Consider the following 24,327-nt stretch of genomic DNA (forward strand, 5'->3'; position numbering starts at 1 on the left):
ATCTAGATGCATAGTGAGCACTTGGAACCCCCAGGTGCTTCACAAATTAATCCGTAAAAATTAAAAATACTTTTTTTTTTTTTTTTAATTTTCACATAGGTAACAGGATAAAATGCATCCTAAAATTTGTTGGGCAATTTCTCCTGAGTACAACGATACCTCATATGTGGTCATAAACCACTGTTTGGGCGCATGGCAGGGCTCAGAAGGGAAGGAGCGCAATTTGACTTTTGGAGCTAATTTTCCAATCAAAAAGTGAAATGGCGCTCCTTCCCTTCTGAGCCCTGTCGTGTGCCCAAACAGTGGTTTATGACCACATATGAGGTATTGGTTTACTCAGGAGAAAATGCCCAACAAATTTTAGGATGCAATTTACCCTGTTACCCATGTGAAAATTAAAAAATTTAGGCTAGAAAAAAAATTTTGTTCGAAAAATTAAAATGTTCATTTTTTTCTTCCATGTTGCTTTAGTTCCTGTGATGCACCTGAAGGGTTAATAATCTTCATGAATGTAGTTTTGAGTAGCTTGAGGGGTGCAGTTTTTGGAATGGTGTCACTTTTGGGTGTTTTCTGTCATGTACACCCCTCAAAGGCACTTCAAATGTGATGTGGTCACTAAAAAAAATGGCTTTGCAAATTTTGCTGGAAAAAAGAAAATTTGCTGATGAACTTTGAACCCTTCTAACTTCCTACCAAAAATTTTTTTTTTTCCAAAATTGTGCTGATGTAAAGTAGACATGTGGGAAATGTTATTTATTAACTATTTTGTGTCACATTACTCTCTAGTTTAGCAGAATAAAAATTCAAAATTTGAAAATTGCAAAATTTTCAAAATTTTTCCCATATTTTTGATTTTTTCACAAATAAACGCAAATATTATCTACCTAAATTTAATACTAACATGAAGCCCAATATGTCACGAAAAAACAATCTCAGAATCGCTAGGATCCGTTGAAGTGTTCCAGAGTTTTTACTTCGTAAAGGGACACTGGTCAGAATTGACAAAAATGCCAAGGTCTTTAGGGTCAAAATAGGCTGGGTCCTGAAGGGGTTAAATTAAAAAGGCCCATAGCTCTGGAACCATATGGCGGATTAGAAAAAAACGAAATACTCCTAAAAGCTTTGGGAATTTTAACTTGGTGTAAGGTTAACAATATGTCACAAATAAAATAGTATAAAAACAAGTCCACATGATTTACATAAGAGCAGGTTCTGTTCATTTTGCAAGTGTTGGCATTCCATCCTGACAGGTGCTTCACATAGAAGGAACCACGATTATGTGTATTTCGTTAATCACTTAATCTCCTCCATTCCAACTAAATACGTCTGCTGTATACCCGTGGCTCAGCACTGATCAGATGCCGTTGGCATATGTTAGTTTTGCCGTCATACTCGGGGGGGAAATCTGCTTTTTTTTTTTTTTTTTTCATGTCCAATTTAATTAAAATTGTGCAAAAAATGAATGAAAACTCCTTTCTTCTAACCTTTTATATAGTGTGTGGGGGTGAGCTTGTACATGCAAAATTTTCTGCCGTGGATCGTGAAAAACGCGTACTTTTTTATGCATTCAATTGGGTAAAAAACACAGAAAAAAACGTTGAAAAGTAACATGGTGCGGTTTAAATAACCCGCAACTATCAAAATCGTGTTTTATTTCGCTTTATTTTTCTTCCTGAGCGATTCTGTCCCAGGCAGGTCAACTGTCCCCCAACACCTTCTGTAATTTCAGTGTAGGGTGTACATAAAGGCATCTCTATCAGCGTCCACATTCCCTTTAATGTTTTTTTTTTTTTTTTTTTAGCTCTTTTTTAATTCCGAGCAGATCAGTGGGGGTCCAGATCCTGAGACTTCCACCGATCATTCAAAAGACCTCTTAGAGGGGCGCCCGGGCTCCTTCGCGGTTCGGATGCAATAAAGACTTTCTACTACATGCGTGCTCTGTTGTGAGTGTGCACACTCAGACAGGAGCTTTTTCTCTCCTTTCTTCTAAGCTGGGCAGTTCTAAGTGGTCTCTTGACCGATCATTAGGGGTCTCAGCACCTGAAACCTCACAGATAAGTTCAGAAGTAAAGGGCGCAAGGCATAAAAAAATTATTACGCACTGACCATTTTTAATCCCTGCTTATTCTTGGCTCAGAAGTCCAGTGGGTGGTCCTAATCAGTGATTTTCAGCTGTAGATGTATGCATGCTCACACAGGGCAGGCTGTCAGTCTTTCAAGGGAACGCCCACTGGATCTGTGCGCCAAGAGAAAAAAAAATACAGGTTATACTTCGCTCCCCTTGCTCTGGAACAGGAGATGAGATTGCTTCTTTAATGTGACAGGTTCCCTTAAAGCACATCACGGAAGATCTACTTATAATTTGCCTTACATTGCTGAAGGCAAGAATGGCAAGATTCCAGCAGTGACAGCACAGAAGTGAGGCCGTTAACAGTGGTGAAAATCCCTTTCAAATTAAAGGGTTTGTCTCCTTTCAAAGACTATTGCTCCAAAGGCTCAAGGAGGTAAAAAAAAAAAAAATTAAAAGCTCAAACTGAAATTTTATTTTCCCCTTCTGTGTCCAGCGCTGCCCTTCGCCTACCGCTGCTCTGTTCTTTGTTGATGGGCTGCAGCAGCTACATCGTGATGACAGCACTGCAGCCAATCACCGAGCTTTGCAGCCCCTCTGATGTTAACGGTATAAGTTTCTTCATTTAATGATTGGCTGCAACACTGTCGACTGGGTGACACCGCTGCAGCTGATCAACAAAGCGTCGCTGCGAGAGTTTTATGCTCCAGTCAGTGCTGTAGTAAGTCGCACCAAATTCATTAAGAAAAATACACCTCTTTAATGAATGTGGCGCATATTTCAGCTGTGGCGGGCCTCTGCCTGGGATGGGGGCCACTGCCTGGGATGGTGTAAATTTCAACGTAAATCAACGCCACCTTGTATCTTAAACTGATAAATTTGTAGGGTGCGCTTGGTCACGCCGCGTACCACTTATTTTACTAAAGTCAATGGAACTGGTCAGGACTGGTGTAAAAATTGCAAATCGTTGTGCAAAAATTTGGTGATATTTCAAGCCGTCTTTACTCCAGAATTCTTGATGTATCAAGCTCTAAGGATAGATTTTTAGATGGAGTCCATGTGTCCCTCTCCAACAACCCCATTGAGATGAAGCTTTTACGCGGACCAAGGATCATGAATGGTCTTTTGACCAAGAAGTGGTCCTTGTCATGCGGATTCCTTTCAGACTAGAGGACTTTACGTGTTTGTCAGAAATCTAGGTTTAATGGTTTTTTTTTTACCCCAGATGGTGACAAAGGGATTAAAGCAGCTTTCTCCAAATTTTAAAATACCGTAATAATCAAAAACTTGAGGTCCTTGCTTAAGAATTATAGATCTGTATTCTGTGCCGCCATATGGTGCCTTCACGAGACTCCATGCACTAATATTAGAAAAGAAGACTTTTTTTTTTTTTTAATACTGATTAGTGATAAATTTGTGAAAATAAAATCTAAAAATGGAGATGCATACTGGTATAGTATGGACCTATAGTTGCTGTATAGAAGAATTGTCGCTCTACCTCCCTGGGCCAGTGGGAAAGGCTGAACCTTCGGGTTTGTGTAGCACCTTGGTAACGACTGTCTGACTCCCATGTTTTGTTTATTGATCCCTATGACACCTCGTGTTGAGGATCCTGAGGGTTGTAGTAACGATAATCCTGTTTGTGTACCCAGCGGCCTCTATAGCTGCTGTTGGTGCCATATGAAGCAGTACATGTGCTGATGGATGTTGGCAGGGGTGTATGGTGGCTTTCACAATATGTATGTGCTCATTGTACAGGTGTGGAGTAGGGGAGACCTGTTTATCCAGCCCTGCTCAGAAAAAGGTCAGCATCATAGTGGTTTGTTTCATCTTAGCCCTTTCTCTAAAAAAAAAAAAAAAAAAAAAAAAAAAAAAAAAAATTCTCATTGAAGAACATGGCCGAAAATGTTTAGAATCTCGTGTGAGATGGTGATTTGGCAAAGCCTCTTCACGCGGCATCCAAGCCCAATGATTTACGGTCTTGTGGTAAACAGAGGAGCGGTTGTTCCTTACTCTTTCTGTATCGGAGCATAGGCCCATGTATATGATTTGGCAGAGACTGCCAACAAGTGGAGGCAAGTTTAGAAATGCCAGTGGTAGATGGTGAACAAGGGATTTACTATTGCTCTCCTCACATTGGATGTATGAATAGTGTGAAGGTACACGCTTGAGGCAAGAGGCCCTTGTGCGCGCTGGTGGGTTGAGGCGGCCACAGGTCTGGAGGCCCCCCCCTGCGCGTGTCGTTGAGGTGGGGCGAGGCGGCCACGGGTCGGGAGGCCCCCCCTGCGCGTGTCGTTGAGGTGGGGCGAGGCGGCCATGGGTCGGGTGGCCCCCCCCCCCCCCCCCCCTGCGCGTGTCGTTGAGGTGGGGCGAGGCGGCCACGGGTCGGGAGGGCCCCCCCCCCTGCGCGTGTCGTTGAGGTGGGGCGAGGCGGCCACGGGTCGGGAGGGCCCCCCCCCCTGCGCGTGTCGATGAGGTGGAGCGAGGCGGCCACGGGTCGGGAGGCCCCCCTGCGCGTGTCTATGAGGTGGAGCGAGGCGGCCACGGGTCGGGAGGCCCCCCCTGCGCGTGTCGTTGAGGTGGAGCGAGGCGGCCACGGGTCGGGAGGCCCCCCCTGCGCGTGTCGTTGAGGTGGAGCGAGGCGGCCACGGGTCGGGAGGCCCCCCCCCTGCGCGTGTCGTTGAGGTGGAGCGAGGCGGCCACGGGTCGGGAGGCCCCCCCCCTGCGCGTGTCGTTGAGGTGGAGCGAGGCGGCCACGGGTCGGGAGGCCCCCCCCTGCGCGTGTCGTTGAGGTGGAGCGAGGCGGCCACGGGTCGGGAGGCCCCCCCCCCCGGCCGTGTCGTTGAGGTGGAGCGAGGCGGCCATGGGTCGGGAGCCCCCCCCCTGCGCGTGTCGTTGAGGTGGGGCGAGGCGGCCATGGGTCGGGAGCCCCCCCCCCCTGCGCGTGTCGTTGAGGTGGGGCGAGGCGGCCACGGGTCGGGAGCCCCCCCCCCCTGCGCGTGTCGTTGAGGTGGAGCGAGGCGGCCACGGGTCGGGAGGCCCCCCCCCTGCGCGTGTCGTTGAGGTGGAGCGAGGCGGCCACGGGTCGGGAGGCCCCCCCCCCGGCCGTGTCGTTGAGGTGGAGCGAGGCGGCCACGGGTCGGGAGCCCCCCCCCCCCCCCCTGCGCGTGTCGATGAGGTGGAGCGAGGCGGCCACGGGTCGGGAGCCCCCCCCCCTGCGCGTGTCGTTGAGGTGGGGCGAGGCGGCCACGGGTCGGGAGCCCCCCCCCTGCGCGTGTCGTTGAGGTGGAGCGAGGCGGCCACGGGTCGGGAGGCCCCCCCCCCCTGCGCGTGTCGTTGAGGTGGAGCGAGGCGGCCACGGGTCGGGAGGCCCCCCCCCCTGCGCGTGTCGTTGAGGTGGAGCGAGGCGGCCACGGGTCGGGAGGCCCCCCCCCCGGCCGTGTCGTTGAGGTGGAGCGAGGCGGCCACGGGTCGGGAGCCCCCCCCCCCCCCCCTGCGCGTGTCGTTGAGGTGGGGCGAGGCGGCCACGGGTCGGGAGGCCCCCCCGCTGCGCGTGTCGTTGAGGTGGAGCGAGGCGGCCACGGGTCGGGAGGCCCCCCCCTGCGCGTGTCGTTGAGGTGGAGCGAGGCGGCCACGGGTCGGGAGGCCCCCCCCCCCCGGCCGTGTCGTTGAGGTGGAGCGAGGCGGCCACGGGTCGGGAGGCCCCCCCCCCCCCGGCCGTGTCGTTGAGGTGGGGCGAGGCGCGTATTGAGGGATGAGGCGGCAAGATTCTTGGCCTTGGAGAATATTAGTGGTATAATTAATGGTATGCAAAAAAAAAAAAGCCCTTGGCTACCACAAAAGGCAAGTGTGGCGGCCTAGCCATGATGGCATCGGGTTACAAGTCACACAATTACATGGTACGTTGCTATGGAGTACATGGCTAAAGCCATTTGTATGGTCCCATGACTGGTGGACATGGCCACCACCGTTCTGTATCTGCCCTTGATCGGGGCAGAATTTATTGCTTATTGTTATTTAGACGTTCAACCATTTTGTTGCTTCTCTAAAAAAAAAACATGTCCTCTAGAATAGGAGACTGAGACATAAGTGCTGTTGCTATGGTATGGGTATGCGAGAAGGGGGCTGCTTTATGAAACATAAAAGGTCCCCTAAGATCTGAGGGGGCGTCCGAGCTCATGGCCTCCATATCGATGGCCTATAATGGCTCATTATTGTAAGAGAAGTAATGGGGATTGGAGATCACCTCTTTATATAGCACCAGTCACTTTTGCCCTTTACGGTCTATGAAGAGCCAGAATATTAGAACTGTAGATGTAGATATAGATATATATATGTGTATATATATATGTATATATATATATATATATATATATATATATATATATATATATATATATATATATATATATATATATATATATATATATATATATATATATATATATATATATATATATATATTCGTCTTATCCCGTCTGTCTGTCCAGGAAATCCCGCTTCGCTCATTGGTCCGGCGGCGGCCGATCAGCGCCACAGGATTTCTGATGAAAGATGGCGGCCGTTAGCGGCTCATCTGCGGGACGGTGCTCAGCGGCGATGCAGCCGGGAGATGACCAGCGCGAGGCGCTCATCTCCCGACTGCTGCCGACGCTTACCTCCATGCGGCTAGGGTGTCAAGGGAGGACCGGGGAGCGGCGCTGCGGGTCGGGATACTTCAGCTGCGAACGCCCGCTCATGTCCCGGGTTCTCGCAGCGGAAGTAGCCGCACAGGCAGCGGCGCTCCCCGGTCCTCACCAATAAGATTCCGCTCCCCGGTCCTCACCAATACGATTCGATGATTGGTCGCGGCGAGTGATCGCGACCAATCGCTGATCTTGGCCCAAAAGTTAAACACCGCTGTGCTGATTGGTCGTGGGCAGCGGTTTGGGTGCCACATTTAAATAGCGCCCACGACCAATAATCGATCTTGCAGACACATTTAAACACTGCTGTGATTGGTCGCGGATGCTGCCCGCAACCAATCAACAATTTGGGCGCCACATTTAAACACCGCTGTGCTGATTGGTCGCGGACGCTATTTAAATGTGGCGCCCAAATCAGTGATTGGTCGCGGGCAGCGTCGGCGACCAATCAGCACAGCGGTGTTTAAATGTCTCTGCAAGATCGGTGATTGGTCGCGGCCGCTATTTAAATGTGGCGCACAAATCGGTGATTGGTCGCGGCCGAAGATCGCGACCAATCACTGATCTTGCCGCAAAAGTTAAACACCGCTGTGCTGATTGGTTGCGGACGCTGCCCGCGACCAATCACCGATTTGGGCGCCACATTTAAATAGCGCCCGCGACCAATCACCGATCTTGCAGACACATTTAAAACCGCTGTCCTGATTGGTCGCGGACGCTATTTAAATGTGGCGCCCAAATCGGTGATTGGTCGCGGGCAGCGCCCGCGACCAATCAGCGATTTTGAACACAAATGTCCGGACCTTAGTAACACCATGCGGCTACTGTCGGGAGATCAGCGGCTAGGGTGTGAAGGGAGGACCGGGGAGCGGCGCTGCGGGTCGGGATACTTCTGCTGCGATCAGTCGCTCATGTCCCGGCTTCTCGCAGCAGAAGTAGCCGCACAGGCAGCGGCGCTCCCCGGTCCTCACCAATACGATTCCGCTCCCCGGTCCTCACCAATACGATTCGCTGATTGGTCGGGTGCGGAGACTGCGATCTTGGCGCAAAATTTAAACACCGCTGTGCTGATTGGTCGCGGCCGCTATCCGCGACCAATCACCGATTTGGGCGCCACATTTAAATAGCGGCCGCGACCAATCAGCGATTTTGGCGCCACATTTAAACACTGCTGTGCTGATTGGTAGCGGACGCTGCCCGCGACCAATCAGCAGTATTGGCACCAAATTTAAACCTCGCTCTGCTGATTAGTCGCAACCACCGGCCTTGACCAATCAGCGATATTGGCGACAAATTTAAACACCGCTCTGCTGATTGGTCGCGGCCGCAACCAATCAGCATTATTGGCGCCAAATTTAAACACCGCTCTGCTGATTGCGCCCGGTCGGCCGCATACATATTCTAGAATACCCGATGCGTTAGAATCGGGCCACCATCTAGTCTATATATATATATATAATTGTCTTATCCTGTCTGTCTGGGAAATCCCGCATCGCTCATTGGTCCGGCCGAGGCCAATCAGCGATGTGGGATTTCAGAAAAAAGCTGGCGGCTATTAGCGGCTGATCTGCCGGACGGAGGTCAGCGGCGATGCAGCAGGGAGATGACCGGCGATACCCCAACAGGCGGCACCGCTCACCTCCATGCGGCTAACGTCGGGAGATCAGCGGCTTGGCCCGCTGATCTCCGGAGGGAAAGTGTGAACGGAGGACCAGGGAGTAGCTCTGCCGGTCAGGATGCTACTGCGGTGAGTAGCCGCTCATCTCCCGGCTTCTCGCAGCGGAAGTAGCCGCACAAGCAGCGCTTCTCCCCGGTCCTCACTAATACGACGCTGATTGGTCGCGGTCGATGCCCGCAATCAATCAGCGAGATTGGCGCCAAATTTAAACAACGCTCTGCTGATTGGTCGCGGCCGCCAGCCGACCGTGACCAATCAGCGAGATTGGCGCCAAATTTAAACAGCGATCCGCTGATTGGTCGCAGCTGGCGGCCGGGAACAATCAGCGAGATTGGCACCAAATTTAAACAACGCTCTGCTGACTGTTCGTGGCCGCAACTAATCTGCATTATTGGCACCAAATTTAAACCCCGCTCTGCTGATTGGTCGCGGCCTGCGCCAAATTTAAACACCGTTTTGCTGATCGGTCGCGACTAATCAGCTATTTTATCGCCAAATTTAAACAAGCACTCCCGTCCTCACTAACACAGTTCGCTGATTGGTCGCGGCCGCCACCCGCGACCAATCACCGATATTGCCGCCAAATTTAAACACCGTTTTGTTGCTTGGTCACGGTTGCCGGCCGCGAGCAATCAGCGATTTTGGCGGCAAATTTAAACAACGTTCTGCTGATTGCGCCTGGTCCTCCGCATACATATTCTAGAATACCCGATGCGTTGGGCCACCATCTAGTTGTATATAACCATCTTAATTTAGTTTTTTTGGCTGTTCCATATGCCTCATTTTTGCGCCATTTATGGCATGGGTATCCATAAAATTGGTGGTCAAACTTGTACGTCCACGTGCCAGCTATTCTGCTCGTCCGTGCTTCTTCCACCTCATTCTACTTTACAGATGCTGCAGTATAAGGGCGGTAGAAATTTCAATAATTTCAAGGTTTTGCTGCAATTTTTCAATGCAATTTTTGTAATTTTAATAGTGAAACTCGTAAAATAATATCTGTTAAAGAAAAAAAAAATGCAACTCCTTCGAAAATGCAGCAAAGACACATGCGGTTTTATCCATACAGTATATTTAAGGCTTGTTCAAACATCGCATTTTTTGGGTGCATTAATTCAGTACAGGGGAAAAAAAAATGTTTACAGTAACGGCAAAATGAATGTGACTTTAAAATCTCATTCACACTGTACGGGTTTTTTCCTTGTATTTTTAGACCTGTTAAATGCAGCATGTCAATTCTGAGTTTTTTTTTCTGCAGTTTTTTCTCCCACTGCAAAATAAAACCCGTCAAAGCAACAAAAACACGTATTTTTTTTTTCCCTGGCCAAGCCTGCAATTTTCGTGCATTAAAAAAAAAAAAAAAAAAGCTAGGTGTGAACATACTTTTCAGGCTATAGGGTGGCACATGTCACTGTTTTAGACCTAGGAGCCCTTTGGTTTTGGTGACCTCATGGTTGGACTAGTGCCAGACTTCCTGGTCGGGAGGTGGAACAGTAGAATGGCATTGTGAAATCTGCGATAACCAAAGCTGCAGGGCAGAATTATAGAGCGCTGCTGGGGCTGGATTAACCAGTCGTGCACCAGAGTGCAGAAATACTGATGCAACAGTTAGAGCGGAGAAGTTAGAGCTCTCAAAGGCTGGCCCGGTCTGCCAAGTATTTAGCAAACTGTGATACTGCCTCGTTTCTGTGTTCAGCTGTATATGTGAATTTTTTTTTCCAAGAAGTCGGAGTACATGGCAGCGTAACCAATGGGTGGGGGTAATGGAGGGGTGGAGCGAACCCTTCCCAGCTGCTGGATACAGTCTCTTCTATCTAGGGTTGAGCTGAGCTGGAGATCCCGGTGTTGGGGCATTGATGATCTTGTGCTGTTGGTCATGGTAGGGTGGGGTACGTAGAGGTGGGGCTTTAATCTCCTGAAGGAGAGGGGCTACAGTAGATATTATTTTTTGTTGCGTCTAAAAATAACCCGAAACTGTGAATGTTGGCTTCGCTATCAGATACTGTTACGATGTTCTGCATGTTTTTTTGCTTTTTCTCTAACGTATTATTTGCATGCTCGAAGTAGCGTTGGTAATTAACGTGGGTATAAAAAATATCCTTACGGAACAGATGTGATAATTAAACCAATATTTTGTATCCCGGAGGGGTGACCTCACTAGTTCCTGTCCCAGAGAGTTCGGGGTCCTCCTCCATATTTGATTGTGATACAACGTCAATTTTAAGTCTTCTCACTCGGACACATATGGATTGTGATGGTTCTTCTGGAACGATGTTGTGCCATTGCTTTGTTATGGGTGTACTCAAGAATGTCGCAGTTTTCGTGGCTTTGTATATGTATACTTTTATGTTTGCTTTTCTGCCTCATGACTATTGGTAACCCTTTAGTGAGTTACTCAAGGCTGGCATTGTGCTGCTTGTATCTGAAGGACCTGAAGATCATGGAAGATATAATAGAAGTGCGTAGTTTCCATTGCGCTCGTTCCCAGGAGTCCAGTAATTTTCACTGCAGAGTCCAGTGGGCTTTATACCTTTTTTTATGCAATCAGTGGGACCATATGGGAATACCGATGCCAGCCTTCAATGTGTTTAAAGGGGTATTTCCATTTTAGGCCGGGTTCAGACAGCTACATTGAAGATCGGACCAGGCGGTACCGCAAATTGTGGACCTGATTGGCTCCATATGCTCATCCGCACTGCGACCTTTCATTACATGCTTTATTCTGGTCCGTAAAATGGACCAAAGTAGTTCATGCTGCAATTTTAATTAAAAAAAAAAAAAATTTAAATGTAAAAAAAAAACTTTCCACCATGCAAGACCATTGGTCCTCGTGAACGATCAGCCATTTGCACTGGCACGCTGGCTATCTGACGTGCTCTCTGTGGTTCACACGGATCGATTAGACGCTTGTCTGAACAAGCATTAGTGAAGTCCAACTGCTATCCTGAGGATGAAGGGACCACATCTTTGTGCCCTCTTCACTGGTTTTTCCTCGATAGATGTTGGGGGACAGAATGAATCCATCATGTCCGATTTCGGACTGACTATTCTTTTTTTCTTTAAGACGTAAGCTGCCACCAAAGGGGTCTGTGAACGGCTCTCTCATGGAGAACACCGGTGCCCTCCTCTGTATGGAGAAGTCGGGCGATATGGCTGTCAGGTGAAGGATTGTTGAGCAGACGTCTAAGGGTTTTGGGGGGACACAGGACTAGATCAATGGGGGCACCAAGGTTGGATCCACCAGAAAAATGTTTTGCTCATTCATCGGTTCTTGGAGGCGCATGGTCCTGTGTTAACAAGACTCGCGCTACCAAGAACTATGGCTGCCTATGCTCTCTGAACGTTCTAGTATAGATCTCTGTGCTCTTCGTTTGCTTTGGTCAGACAGTCAAATGACCATTCATGACTAAATCAGTGGGGCCACCAAGTTTGGATCCCACCAGGAAAAAAAAAAAAAACTTTTTGCTCGTTCATCGGTTCTTGGCGGTACATGGTTCTGTGTTAGCAGGATTCGTGCTACTGAGAACTATGGCAGCCTATATGCTCACTGAACAATCTAGTATAAATCTGTGCTCGTAGTTTGCTTTGGTCAGGCATTCAAATGACGGTTGGAAAGTTTACCGATCGGCGGTCATGTTCTGGCACCGGTTGGTTTGACTAAACTTTTGATTCTCATGCACTGTATAATGGGGGTTGAGCAACCCAGCATAGTCACCATTTACATAGTGCAGTAGGGTTTTCACAGAATATCTGCGACTTATTTATACTGGGGCCACGTAGACCAGTCCACAAGCCAAATTGACTTCTCAAGTTGCCAGGGCATAGAAGCCTTCACGAATAGTGGGACAAAATGATGTAAGAAGTTTGGTCACAGCAAACTTTTAGATGTTCTGTAGCACACACACTATACAGATGAAGCCATACGGTGTGACGTTAAGGTTCCTAAAGGTTGTGACTGGTCATTGACCCTCGCTATGGAATGGTTGGGATGGCTTGAACCACGTCCATACTATTGCCATGCTTGCTTGTGTTGATGCTGTTCTACTGCAATCTCGCGAGCAAGGACTAAGCTTATCGGATGTGAGTGCAGAGTATGAGCTGTCTCGGAGCGATTGGCTTGGCAATCTGCGAGCAGGCTGTACCTCCCATCCTATAGGGATTTGCTGTTCCTCCCAGAGGTCGTCATGTGGAGCCTCCAGCAGAAGTAAATATATGGCTTTGTGTGATTCATATCCTTTATATTTGGGTTATGCAAATACTCAGATTTGCCGCTCAAAGTGAAGAATATCATAGAATTTTTATTTAACAGATTCTGGAAATTTTATATATATATTTTATAGCAAACGTCCAGGAAATTGATGATCCAGCAATTTAGACAGGTATGCTGTCACAGATAAGTATTTTATTTGATATTCTGGCGTTTGAGCTCTTCGGGGGCTGGATTCGTTCTAACTGATGATTACTGGACATGTGAACATAGCTTAAGAGGAGGCATATGTGCGTTGAGATGTCACACGTGCAAGTTTTACTCATGGCCATACTGTTTGTTTATTGCCTACAGCTTTGGACACCACTTTCAGGAAGCAGAACTTTGCTTTCAAAACTTTAAGATAGTTTGGGCACAGCTTTTCATCGGTCAGAAATGGTGACCTTTTCAGTGTTGAATAATCAAGCTACCACCAAAACTTTTGAAAAAATCAGCGATGCACTATTCATGGTCTAGGAAAAAATTGTTGGTTTTGGACCTTGGTGGTCGTCTTCGATATTGTCCTAAAATTCAGTCACCTCATGCAGAGATTAGTGTTCTCATAAAAACAATGGAAGCTTTGGTGGAGGAACTAGATGGACACTTACGGAGGAGCCAAATCTTAAAGGGTTGACCACTTTCTCTCGTTAATTCAGCTTTCCTCACAAACAAGAGAACGTGGCCAACGTCTTTAAGACTACTCAACAGTTGACCAAAAATCGCCAATTTTGTAAGCTGCCAGGACATACAGTTCACAAGAAATCGAAACCTGCTTGATTTCTTCCAACTTGTCTGTTGTGGTCGCACCATCTTGTCGGTTGCGATGTTATACTGAGTCTTTAGCCGCGTGTTGCCGAAGCCTAAAGCTGGTAGTTTGCATTAGATAATGGTCAAATGACTATTTCTCGCGAATCCCCCATACGGAAGAAAGCTCCGCTCGCCCTAACATTGTTAAGTTTTGTGTGAGAGTGTTTCTGGTGGTTGAATTCCAGCTGTCCGATCCTGATTTCTGGCTATCATTTGCTGGAGGACAATTGGGAGGTCTCCCATACACATCAGGTGGTCACCCGATCTCGTCAAAATGCTAAGGTTCAGCCAACGTTTATCTAATGTGTATATGGGCCAACTAATGCTGCCATATTTTGTCTGTATTATGACCGCAATTCTCTTTCGGCCAGGCGCCCCTGTGTTCTCTACGAGAAAGCCGCCAATTGGCACATTGGTCGGTGGCTCGTCTCCGGGAGAACGATGCAGTTACCAATCCAGAATCTGATATACTTCATCAACATCTCCCTCGACCATCATTCGGCCGGCACCCCCATACAGATGAGACAGTTGACCAAACTTTTCGATATCGGCGGGTTTGGCGCACACAAGTCTACCGTGTATGATCAGCCTTGGGGGTATTTCCAACAGAAAAATTTGCTGCTAATACTGATGTGTTGGCGAGCACATTTTTAATGTGTTTTTTTTCGGATTTATTAAAATGGGTGAAAAATGCTAAAAGAATCAACATGTTCCGAATTTGAAACTGCTCCACATCTGCAATTAAAAAAATAAGCAGCATGTGCACTGTAGGAGATTTCCGAAATCTCATTCACTTTGCTGCTGTAAAACGCTGCATTATTTTTTTTTTCATGCAACATGTGAACATACCCTAAGGAGGTTTTGAAAAATACCGGGGAGGGGAGGGAGTGCATGTCACTTCTTGGATCTTTGTGGAATCCACTCCAAACTAAACTGTCAGATCCAAAGAAATACTTTAAGGCAAAACCGCATCAAAAAATAAAAAAAACTTCAAAAAAATGAACATTTCCTGAAGCAATTTCCACTTGAAAAATTTCTCGTTTTTGAGCGCTCCAAAAGATTTCCAAGTGGAGACAGTTTCAGGAAACGCTCCTCTTTTAAAGGGTTTTTGGAGGAGTTTTTCCTTCCTTGAAGTTCGATTTTCCTCCCTCACTTCAAAACCTTTTGGGGGGGTAAGAAAAAAAAAAATGGTCAAGACCTCACATGAACAGCAAAGTGTTTTTAGAACAGATCTGCTCCAAAAATAATTCCTTAAAGAAAAAATTGTGTGAACATGGTCTTTCCTTTTCTAACGGGAGATGAGCGGACGTCACATATTTCTACTGCTGCTGATCTCCCTCTACACAAATTCTGTGCAGTAAAGTGGAGATCACTTAATTGCGGTTCTCTGTCGGCTTCTGATAAATCGGGCGCTTGCTACTTATCAGATGTACGTAGCGTGCGCCCGGTCCTCGGAGAGTCCTGCTGCCTTGTGGCGCTGGGATGTCGCATCTCTCCAAGGTTTCAGTTGCTGTTTATAAGTAACCTGCTTTCTCAGGAGAAGCTGCGAGTGTTGGGGGCAGGGCGGCATCTGTACCATGAAATTCCATTAATCTCTTCTTAAATATAGCTTAGACCTTGGCCAAAGTCGCCTCAAGAACGCGTTCACTTAATAAAACCTAATCCATTTTTTTCCTCCTCTTCTGTTCCTAAAGCTGAGGGGATCTCGTATTGACTCAGGTGCCTGTTCTCATGGCCGCTGTCACTTTTCCATCTTAAAATAGCTTTCCCCTTGAAACGCGTTTCGGTCTGCGCTGCGTCCAATGTGTGTGAGACACGTCTCCCTTGATATCGGTGACTCATGCCTGTTTCTGGCCGGTCAGGTGTAAACTCCGATGAAAGGACACATTACGGCTTGTTAATATTTTATCTCTTAATTATGGAGTCATGATAAGCCTCTGCGCCGCGGGTAAACAAAATGGAGTTATTACAACTTCCTCACTACATGTGAGGAGGATTGGAGATCTGCTCAAAGATTTTGGTTGCCTTTTGGAGAGGTTCTGGCAGCCATTTTTGAAACCCTTAAAGTGGACATTGCTATCCTCTCGTAGGAGCAAATGAGTGAAGGAGATTATCTATCTCAAGGAAAAATATGACCGGACATGACAAGTTGTAGGTTATTGTATTGGCCATGTTGGTTGTCCCTCTGCTCTCCAGACGCGTTTTGGTGTAAAAGCTGAAGAGAATTTTTACCAATTTGACAAAATAAGGACACCCTGAGGGCCTGACGAGACTGTCCCCAAAATCCTTCATAACTTATATGGATAAGGGATGACCGAACTGGGGTGTCTTATTTTGAGGCGATCAAAAATGAATTTTTAAAGCAGAAACCACCTCAGGAAACACTTTTTTTTTCTGTTGGTTAAGTTAAATTGTTTTCTGTAATCGTTTTGTAAACGTTTTTTACGCATTTGTTTTATTTTTGTAAGTGATTTTCTCATATTTTTCTAATCCTTAAGCAACGACTAAAACACCTAACGTTTTATGAGCCGAAAACGCCTCAAAAAAGACACCTAGACATCTTTTGTGGTGTTCTTGTAGCCTTCCAGTTGACTTTTCTTAGGGTATGTTGACAGTGCGTCTTTCTCCGCCAGGTTAAAAAAAAATAAAATAGAAAACACTCCAAAGAACGGTCCAGTTATTTTAAATGGAAAAAAAAATGACTTTTTGGAAGGTTTTAAATTTTTTCAGGCTTTCAAAAACACTGAGAAGTGACGGCCATTCTTCTGGCGTTTTCCAATAGAAAGACGCTCAGTACTCAGCGTTTTCTTAGCGCTCTTTCAGGAATTTTTCAGGGCATATCTGCTCCAAAAACGCTTGAATAAAAAAAAAAAAAATTGAACATTCAATGCTTGTATATAAAATGGATTAAATAAGCGTGTATTATATAGGCCGAAAGACGAGCGACAGTCTGATCCGCGTTCACTTTGTGCGATCTTGTTCTGTCAGGCTCTCTCCACCTCCATGTTTTAGCTGCGGGGCATAGAAGAAGCGAGCGTGTAGGAGATCACATGGGCGCTGAGAGCGTGTAGGAGATCACATGGGCGCTGAGAGCGTGTAGGAGATCACATGGGCGCTGATCCTGCTTTGCTCATCCCCCTCCCCGGCTGGATTTTTTCCTTATGTAAATGGACAATCTTTACTTCGTCTTAGGAGAGGGAACACTTGATCCTTAACCGCTTGTGTTCTGTGTGAGCGTGGCTTGTTTGTGTATGGGGTTAATCCTGTGGCGCTCGCAGCAGTACGGTGCCCGGCAGCCATGTGTGCTCCAGACACGCCCTGGGCACTGTCGCGGTGTCTGCGGGCCACGTCACTCTTAAGTACTTGTTCCATATGTTTTCTGAAGGACACCTTATCGCTCATTGAATGCCTGTGGTTATGGTGTGGCCCCTGATACTGACCAGGCCGTAAGCTCGAGAAAAGGCGAGATAAATGTACGGATCTACCCTACTTGTCCATATCTAGACCAAGAACATGAGAAGAATATGGCCAGCCGCAACGATAGATCATTTACGCTATTACCCAAAGTTGTCCGAAAGTCCTGAATGCCAAATATGCCTGGTAGCAGACGCAACATTTATATGGCTTTTTTTTTCCCCTGATGATTTTCAATACTGCTTTGGTACCGAACATGTCACTTTTTTAAAGCGGAATTTTCCTAAAAACCGCGAGGGCTGTGTGGAGGATTAACGGTGCGTTGATGAGCCCCATTGACCTGCTGTAGATATCTGAGGAAATAGCTCAGATTTCGAACATTTAAGATTTTTCTGATGTGTATTTACTCCATTTTTTTTCTTTTTTTGTAGCTTTTCCGTTTGTTTTTTTCCCCATTGAAGTCGAATGTAGTTTTTTTTTAAAAAAAAAAACTTTTTTTTTAAAAAAAAAAACTTTTTTTTTTTCTTGTTTTCCTCTTACAAATTACCACTGTTTTGTTTTTTGTTGCATATGATATTCCAAATCATGTGATTCCAAGAGGAATCGTGAAGTCCCATGATCTATGAATCAGATAGACAGCATGGTGGCTCAGTGGTTAGCACTGTTGCTTTGCTGGGGTCCTGGGTTCAAATCCCACCAAGGGCAATATCTGCAAGGAGTTTGTATGTTCTCCCCGTGTTTGAGTGGGTTTCCTCCAGGTTCTCCGGTTTCCTCCCGCACTCCAAAGACATACTGATAGGGGATGTAGATTGTGAGCCCCAATGGGGACAGCCATGATAATGTCTGTAAAATGCTGCAGAATATGATGTTTTCTGCCATTATTTTCTCATAGACTTCTATTGTGGAGTTTTTTTCTGTTTTTCCTTTTGCTTGTTTTTTTTTCTTTCTAATTTTATTTTTTTTTAATGTTGGGTGATTCTAAGAGGAATCATAAAATAATTTTTTATATAAAAATAAATAAAATTACAGTAGCTTTCTCCCAAAGAATATATTAACGAAGACATGTAGAACTTATATATGTTGGGATATTCTTAGGTATCTATATCATAGTCAGGATTTGGCTGCTTTCCTGTTTCTTTACTATGTTTTGGGCTGAAGTTGGCTGGTTTTGGCCAACTCTGGTTCATCTTTGCTGTCCCCGTGTTGTTAACCGCCATTCTTCACACTTTTTGCTCGATGACACTTGCTGAAAAAATTTTTTTTTTACAGGCCTAGGAAAAAAAAATGTCTGCTTTCTCCCCAAAACTGTCCTTGGGTTGTTGGTATCGGCACGTCCCGGACTTGCTTAAATTCATTTTAGCTTGCCTGCAATGCCAGACACAACCTATGGGCAGGAGTGGCGCTATTTCCAGAAGAAAGCAGCCATGTTTTTTTTTTTTTTTTTTTTTTACCCTGAGCTACCTATTTAAAGTGACAGGCGCACCAGGACAGTTATACCATAATGTTAGTTAGCAATGCTGTTCTGCCGACTTTTATAGTCGAGGCATTCCTGATTTTAAAGGGAGAGGATACATAGTAGTGGCTTGATTTTTTTTTTTTTTTTTTTTTTTGCGAATTGAGTACTGCTCAGTTATTGCTGTCAGCGCTTGTCCTAATAACTTGTCGTTCTTTTTGCAGATCCTCCGGTGCCAGCCAAGGTGGTGAAAGCGGGTGCCAATCGGCCGAGGCGAGGCAGCAAGGTAACAGGATTTTTTTTGCTGCTGATTGTTTATTGTGAGTGCCGTCAGACTGTGCGCAGACAAACCCATGTGCTGCTTTTACTGACAGCTACCACGGAGGAGTAGTTGTCGGTAATAAAGTCAGAGCTGTCAATCAAGGAAGAAGTAATTCAGAGAACTTTTCCCTCCCCCGACAGTTAAAATGTTTTACTCCTGATTCTTCTGTTTCCAGCGGAGGCGCAAAATGATTGTGTCGTGAAGTCTCGCAACTCGGACCCCCCAACAGGACTGTTATATAGTGTGTGCCCCTTTAAAGGGGTGATATCATTTGTCAAATCGAGAATGACTCTACTGCGTGACCCAAACCTTTTTAGTCCCAACTTTTTGAGTACTTTTTCCTTTTATCCATGGCGGTTCTAATAGTTCGGCCTCTAAAAAATAGTTTCTCAAATATTCCGAGCCTACAGTTTTTGCCTAGTAAGGAAGTCGCGCCTGCATGTTTTCAGCAACGTTCAGGCTGTGTGCCCACGTAGCATTTTTCAAGCGTATATGCTGCGGAATTTCCGCAGCGTAAACGCTTGAAAAACGCATGTATATCCGCACCCCATGGTCCCCAATGGGATTCCGCAAGTTCTATGCACATGCTGCGGATATTTCCGCAGCGTTTATGCCGCGTTCAAAAATCCGCAGCATGTCATTTAATTTTGCGTTTCCGCAAGCGGAATTGCCTTTGTCCAATGCATAAAAAACGCACGGCAATTCCACATGTGGAAAACGCGCGAAAAATGCGCGATAAACGCGTGCGGAATTCCGCATGCGTTTTTCCAGCAGAGGACTTGCATTTATGCAGCAGAAATTTTCTGCTTCATAAATGCAACGTGGGCACATAGCCTTACTGGTCCGTTTCTTGTAGGAAAAGGTCACTATGTTGTCATGGTGCGCAAACATCTAAAAATGGTGCCACACTGTGCTACTCGAGCTCTTAGCTGTCCACCTGCTGCCTCGTAACTTCTGCACTTTGACCCCCTCAGTGCTGCTGTGGCGAGTTCTGTCCGCTCCACTTGTTTTTCTTGAGGGGGCTGTGACTTTAAGACTGGGGCAACAAGGCGACCGCATGTCCACCACTAGCCGCTGTAAAAAAAAAAAAAGATTTTTCATCACCTTTGCATCACAACACATGTAGTCATTACACAATCCGATCAAAGTCACCGTCTTGCCTTAATCTTAATTTGTGTCTGTTAGCACAAAATGACTTTTCAAACCAAGCACAAGTGCTCGGTGTACACCAGGTGTGACCAAACAGTTCAGTTCTTATTTTTTATCCATCTCCAACCTTAGTAAGGCCAAAGCTGTCAAACAAAGAAGAAGACTGCAGCGAATGTGGATAACAAGTAGGTGGGAAGGTGCATTGAAGTGTTTGGCCACACCAAGGGTGCACCAAGTGCATGTGCTTGGTTTGAACAGTTAGACTGCAGGTTCAAATGGACGTTTTTCGTATTTTATATACGCCCAGCAATGCCCGACATTGGTCAATATGCAAGTACCTAAAATTACTTCTTTTTTTCCCCATTTTTTGCAGGTTGGAGACTTTGGTGATGCCACCAATTGGCCGACGCCTGGAGAGATTGCCCATAAGAGCACACCGGTAAGAAGCTGCCGTATGTGCCACCTCGCAACATGCATCTTTGCTTGGTGGTTTTACAATTGGGTTGGAGCTATGTTGCAGATGAATACTAACTTGTTTGGTGGCAAATTTTTTTTCTGGAAGAAGTTTATTGCAGTATGTTAAGCTGGTCTGACTTGCATAAAAAGCCAAAAACTTATAGTAAGTGTAGGCCTCCCCGGTGGTTTCTGATGGGAAGAGATGGCCATCCTTTTTAGGCACCTGACTGCAGAGACCTGTATCTTGATTGATGCGGCAGGTGACCGAATAATAGAATGTCATTACTTCTTCATCCAGCAGAGACCACCAGGGGGTGACAAGAACACATATTAAAGGGAATCTATCAGCAGGTTTTTGCCATTTAATCTGAAAGCAGCATAATGTAGGGGTTGAGATCCTGATTCCAGCAATTTGTCGCTTGCTATTGTTTCAATGCAATCAGTGTTTTATCAGCAGGAGATTATCACTGCAGGACTAGGTGCACAGCAGACCAGCTAATCTGTGTAACCTGACCCCCACCTCTGATTGGCAGCTTGCTGACAACATACAGAGGAGGCTGCGAATCAGGAGTGTGGGCGGGGTTGTACACTGCTGGGCATTCTGAGCACTGCTACAGCAGAGAAAACAGGGATTTTATCAAAACTGCACCAAGCAGCCCAGTAAGTGATATATCGCTGGAATCAGGGTCTCAGCCCCTACATCATGCTGTTCTCAGAATACATAGTAACACCTGCTGAAAGATTCCCTTTAAAGAAATCCTACATTGTCAGGATAGAGACATGGCGACCAAAATGTGACTGCAAATGCGTCGACTTCTATGATGAGCCAAGATGAGTTGCAGAACAATAAGCAGTACCTTTTTAAATGTGAGTTTCTCAGTGCACGGAGCCCCACATGACACTGGAGGTCCGTTCAGTAGGAGGGTTTTTCTGACACCGTATCGTGTGACAGTGCAGCGCTATTCGTCGTCCATCACCCCCCCCTACTTTGATGTGGAATGTGTGTTGAATGGCAGCGATCGCCCCCCTGTCCAGCAGTTGCATTACAAGCGAGGAGCTTGGACGTGGCCGTGCCACACCAGGAATAGCACACACCGGTCCCCCCGAGCACGATTTCCATTTAGGGGGATGCCCTCCTTCCAAGTCCTCCCACCAGGTCCGCCGCTGGCCGTCTCTATTCTGGGACTGGAAGCCTCCGGTGCAGTATGCACCGCTCTTTGGGTGAAGGCTTCAATCCCAAATATATTTTTAGGATCCGGGGTAGAGTAACTTGGCTTGGGAGCATGTGGAGGTTTCGGGTTTCATTAGCTCTTTGAGGACACAGGTAAGGGACATCTGCGGTCACTTGTTTGGGAAGAGAAAATGTTTTTTTTTATATTGCCGGGAGGACGATTAGATTGGGTTTAGAATAGAAATGTCGCAGCTTCGTGCGGTAACGATGCCAACAATTTGGGCTCTGCTACAACTAGACACCGCATTGCATTACTTAATCTATTGTCATCTCTTACTTAAGCGGTCATAACCTAAAGCTTTGATGACACTGCCTTTTTTATCCCCTGGTTAATCTGCAGATTATGCCTCCTCTCACCTCCCTGGCTGGAGGATTACTGGCCTAGGCTGCACTCCGGATTCTTGTACTTTTAGGAAAGAGTTAATCTGTGTCGGTATGCCCAGCGCCTAATGTTTTGTTAGTCCTGCGCCCCTAGTGGGCACGTACGGCTTCAATCGGTTTGCAAGCTTATGGCTTTTTGTCTGTGAGAGTGAGGCTCTGAAGCTTCTTGAGGGGCTCTGAAGCTTCTTGAGGGGCTCTGTGGCTTCTTGAGGGGTTCTGGAGCTCTTGAGGAAAAGCAAACCTAGGCCCCTTAAGGTCCAAAGAGTATCCTTTTGGCCTCAGTCTGGCTGGTACAGTTACGTGACTGTATAGGAAAGTGCCTGTTGCCAGATCAATTTATATTGATGGTGGACAGAGTCCAAGGCATCCATTGAGACTGTGCCCACTGTCGGAGGTGTACCTCATGAACATATATGCCCGACTATAGGTGCAAATGCAACGTGCACTTGGCCTGAGGACACTTTCACGTGTCTGACTTCCATGGTCTAATTCGAGACCGCCCGCGGGTTTCCTAACCTGAACCCCTCTTTATATATGAAGCTGTGGAGTTCAGGTCAGTAGACCCCCTTCTGGTCTGTACTCTTGACTGTGAATGTCGGACTTGAGAGACCAATCTAAGGCCTGGATTTTCTATCCTTCATGGTCCTTTTTTATATGCAAGCAGTGTGACAACCCATTTTATAAGCCGTGTAATGATGGGTGACAGACTAGGATAATTTGGGACCTTCTCTTTGCTGATTTCTCTGCATCATGAGTTTTCATAGCTGGAGACAATCAGCAATTGTGAGTGTGTCCAATATAAAATAAGGGTGACTGGTCAGATGATTGGACATTGGCATCACCTGATGCAAAGTCTGATAACCAATTCCTGGTATTAATGGTTAAATAAGCAAGTGTTATCCATTTCTGCAGATAAAGGGGTTTCAGAAGTTTTTCCTTTAGTAGATTAAAAAAAAAAAACTTCTTTACTCACCCTCCCTGGGTCCAGCACAGAGTCTCTCCTACTTCTCCCTTTGATCTCCAGTTGACGACATGAGCCGGCTGAGCTCACTGTTTGGCTGCAGCGCTGTTGATTTAGCGTCAACTCTGCAAACAGACACCAGGAGCAGCAGTGGAGATTCATTGCTGGACCTGAGGAGAGTGAGTAAAGTATTTTTTTACTAGTAGAGTTTATAGGAAAAACTTCTGCCTTTGATTTACTACCTGCATTGACTCCGATATATGCAAGATCCATGAAAGGAGTATTATCTGGCGGTGTGGTGCGGAGCCATCCCTAGGACGGACCTTACAATATCGAGATCGCATGGGCGTTTTGATGACCGGCTCATTTGGACCTTTCCCCAAGAGCCAATAGAAGAGCTTGGCCAGTAAAGAAAATTGGGGTGTACCACCTAAAACAACAAGTTATGAAGGTTGCCTACACTACTTTATATTATGATGTGTAAGAGTTATGAATTTTTTTTTTTTTATCTTTCTTATAGCCTCCTCAGAAACTACAGCCGGCCCGGAAGTCATTTGGTAAGAAGGAGATGAAAGAAGAGAGTGCAGACGGGAAGGAGAACCAAAGAGTGAAATCCGATGAGTCCAGTGAGGAGAAGAATGGAGATGACGATGGTCAAAGATCATCTCAGAAAAAGAAAGGTGCCCTTATATTGTCTCAATGTTTTTTGGACCCTCCCCCAATCTGTGTGACAGTCGCTCAACCCCTTCTATGAGCTGGATATTGTAAAGAGGGGGGTTCTCATCTTGGACTTATGACCCTACAGGGGAAATGTCTAGCAGATCTTGCTTTTGTAAGAAAAAGTCTGATTCTAATAAGATTTGCTGTTTTCATCTTTGTGAGATTGCGGGTTTTTTTTACTTTGTATGTGGCGTTTTTTATTTTTTAATATAATTTATACTTAACAGGAAATAAGCACAAGTGGGTCCCCCTGCAGATCGAAATGAAACCCGAGGGACCTCGAGAGAAAACTGCTTCGAGGAACAATCGTCAAAATGAGCAGCCGCGTCCTGCCCTCAACAGGAGCGACCCAAAAGGTACCATTGCCTACCCCTCCTATACCTGGCATTATTGACACCGCAACAGGTTACAGTTTTATGGGTGGTGACTTCAGACAGGATAAGCCACTGTCACATTCACCATTTATATTGTTTTAATTGCTTCACCAAATATTGATTTGCTTTCCTTTTTTTTTTTTTTATTTCCCCTCAAGATATGTACGGTTAATAGGATGTGGCTTCTTTCCCAGGTGTCATTAAAATGCTTTGAAATTTTAATGTAGCTAATGCCAGTCTATGTGAAGGTTAAAATATCCAAAATGATCAACTACTCATTTGGTTTAATGAGGGATGAGTTGACACCTAAACTCATTGAAATCCATAAGTGGATTTATTTTTTGGTATCAGTTTCACATTTGGTGGCAGATGCGGGCACAGT

The 24,327-nt window shown here is 46.2% G+C and overlaps 1 protein-coding gene across 9 annotated transcripts in view; it reads left to right on the forward strand.

The window, feature by feature from the left end:
* The window catches only part of LARP1 (La ribonucleoprotein 1, translational regulator), a 53,897-nt gene that overhangs the window by 14,765 nt on the left and 14,805 nt on the right, over positions 1–24,327 (forward strand). For 4 of the 9 annotated variants that reach the window (XM_073649854.1, XM_073649857.1, XM_073649856.1 and 1 more), the window contains exons 2-5: positions 18,576–18,637; positions 20,196–20,261; positions 23,372–23,531; positions 23,799–23,927. In XM_073649854.1, the coding sequence (XP_073505955.1) occupies positions 18,576–18,637; positions 20,196–20,261; positions 23,372–23,531; positions 23,799–23,927 (417 nt within the window). Of the gene's footprint in view, positions 1–10,023; positions 10,087–10,171; positions 10,321–18,575; positions 18,638–20,195; positions 20,262–21,443; positions 21,603–23,371; positions 23,532–23,798; positions 23,928–24,327 lie in introns of those variants that run through there. The other 5 variants (XM_073649862.1, XM_073649861.1, XM_073649858.1 and 2 more) reach the window with 5 other exon arrangements.

This window comes from Phyllobates terribilis, unplaced genomic scaffold (assembly GCF_046119375.1).
Source record: "Phyllobates terribilis strain yellow unplaced genomic scaffold, ASM4611937v1 Scaffold_10__3_contigs__length_209671492, whole genome shotgun sequence".
In the NCBI taxonomy this organism is placed as follows: Eukaryota; Metazoa; Chordata; class Amphibia; order Anura; family Dendrobatidae; genus Phyllobates; species Phyllobates terribilis.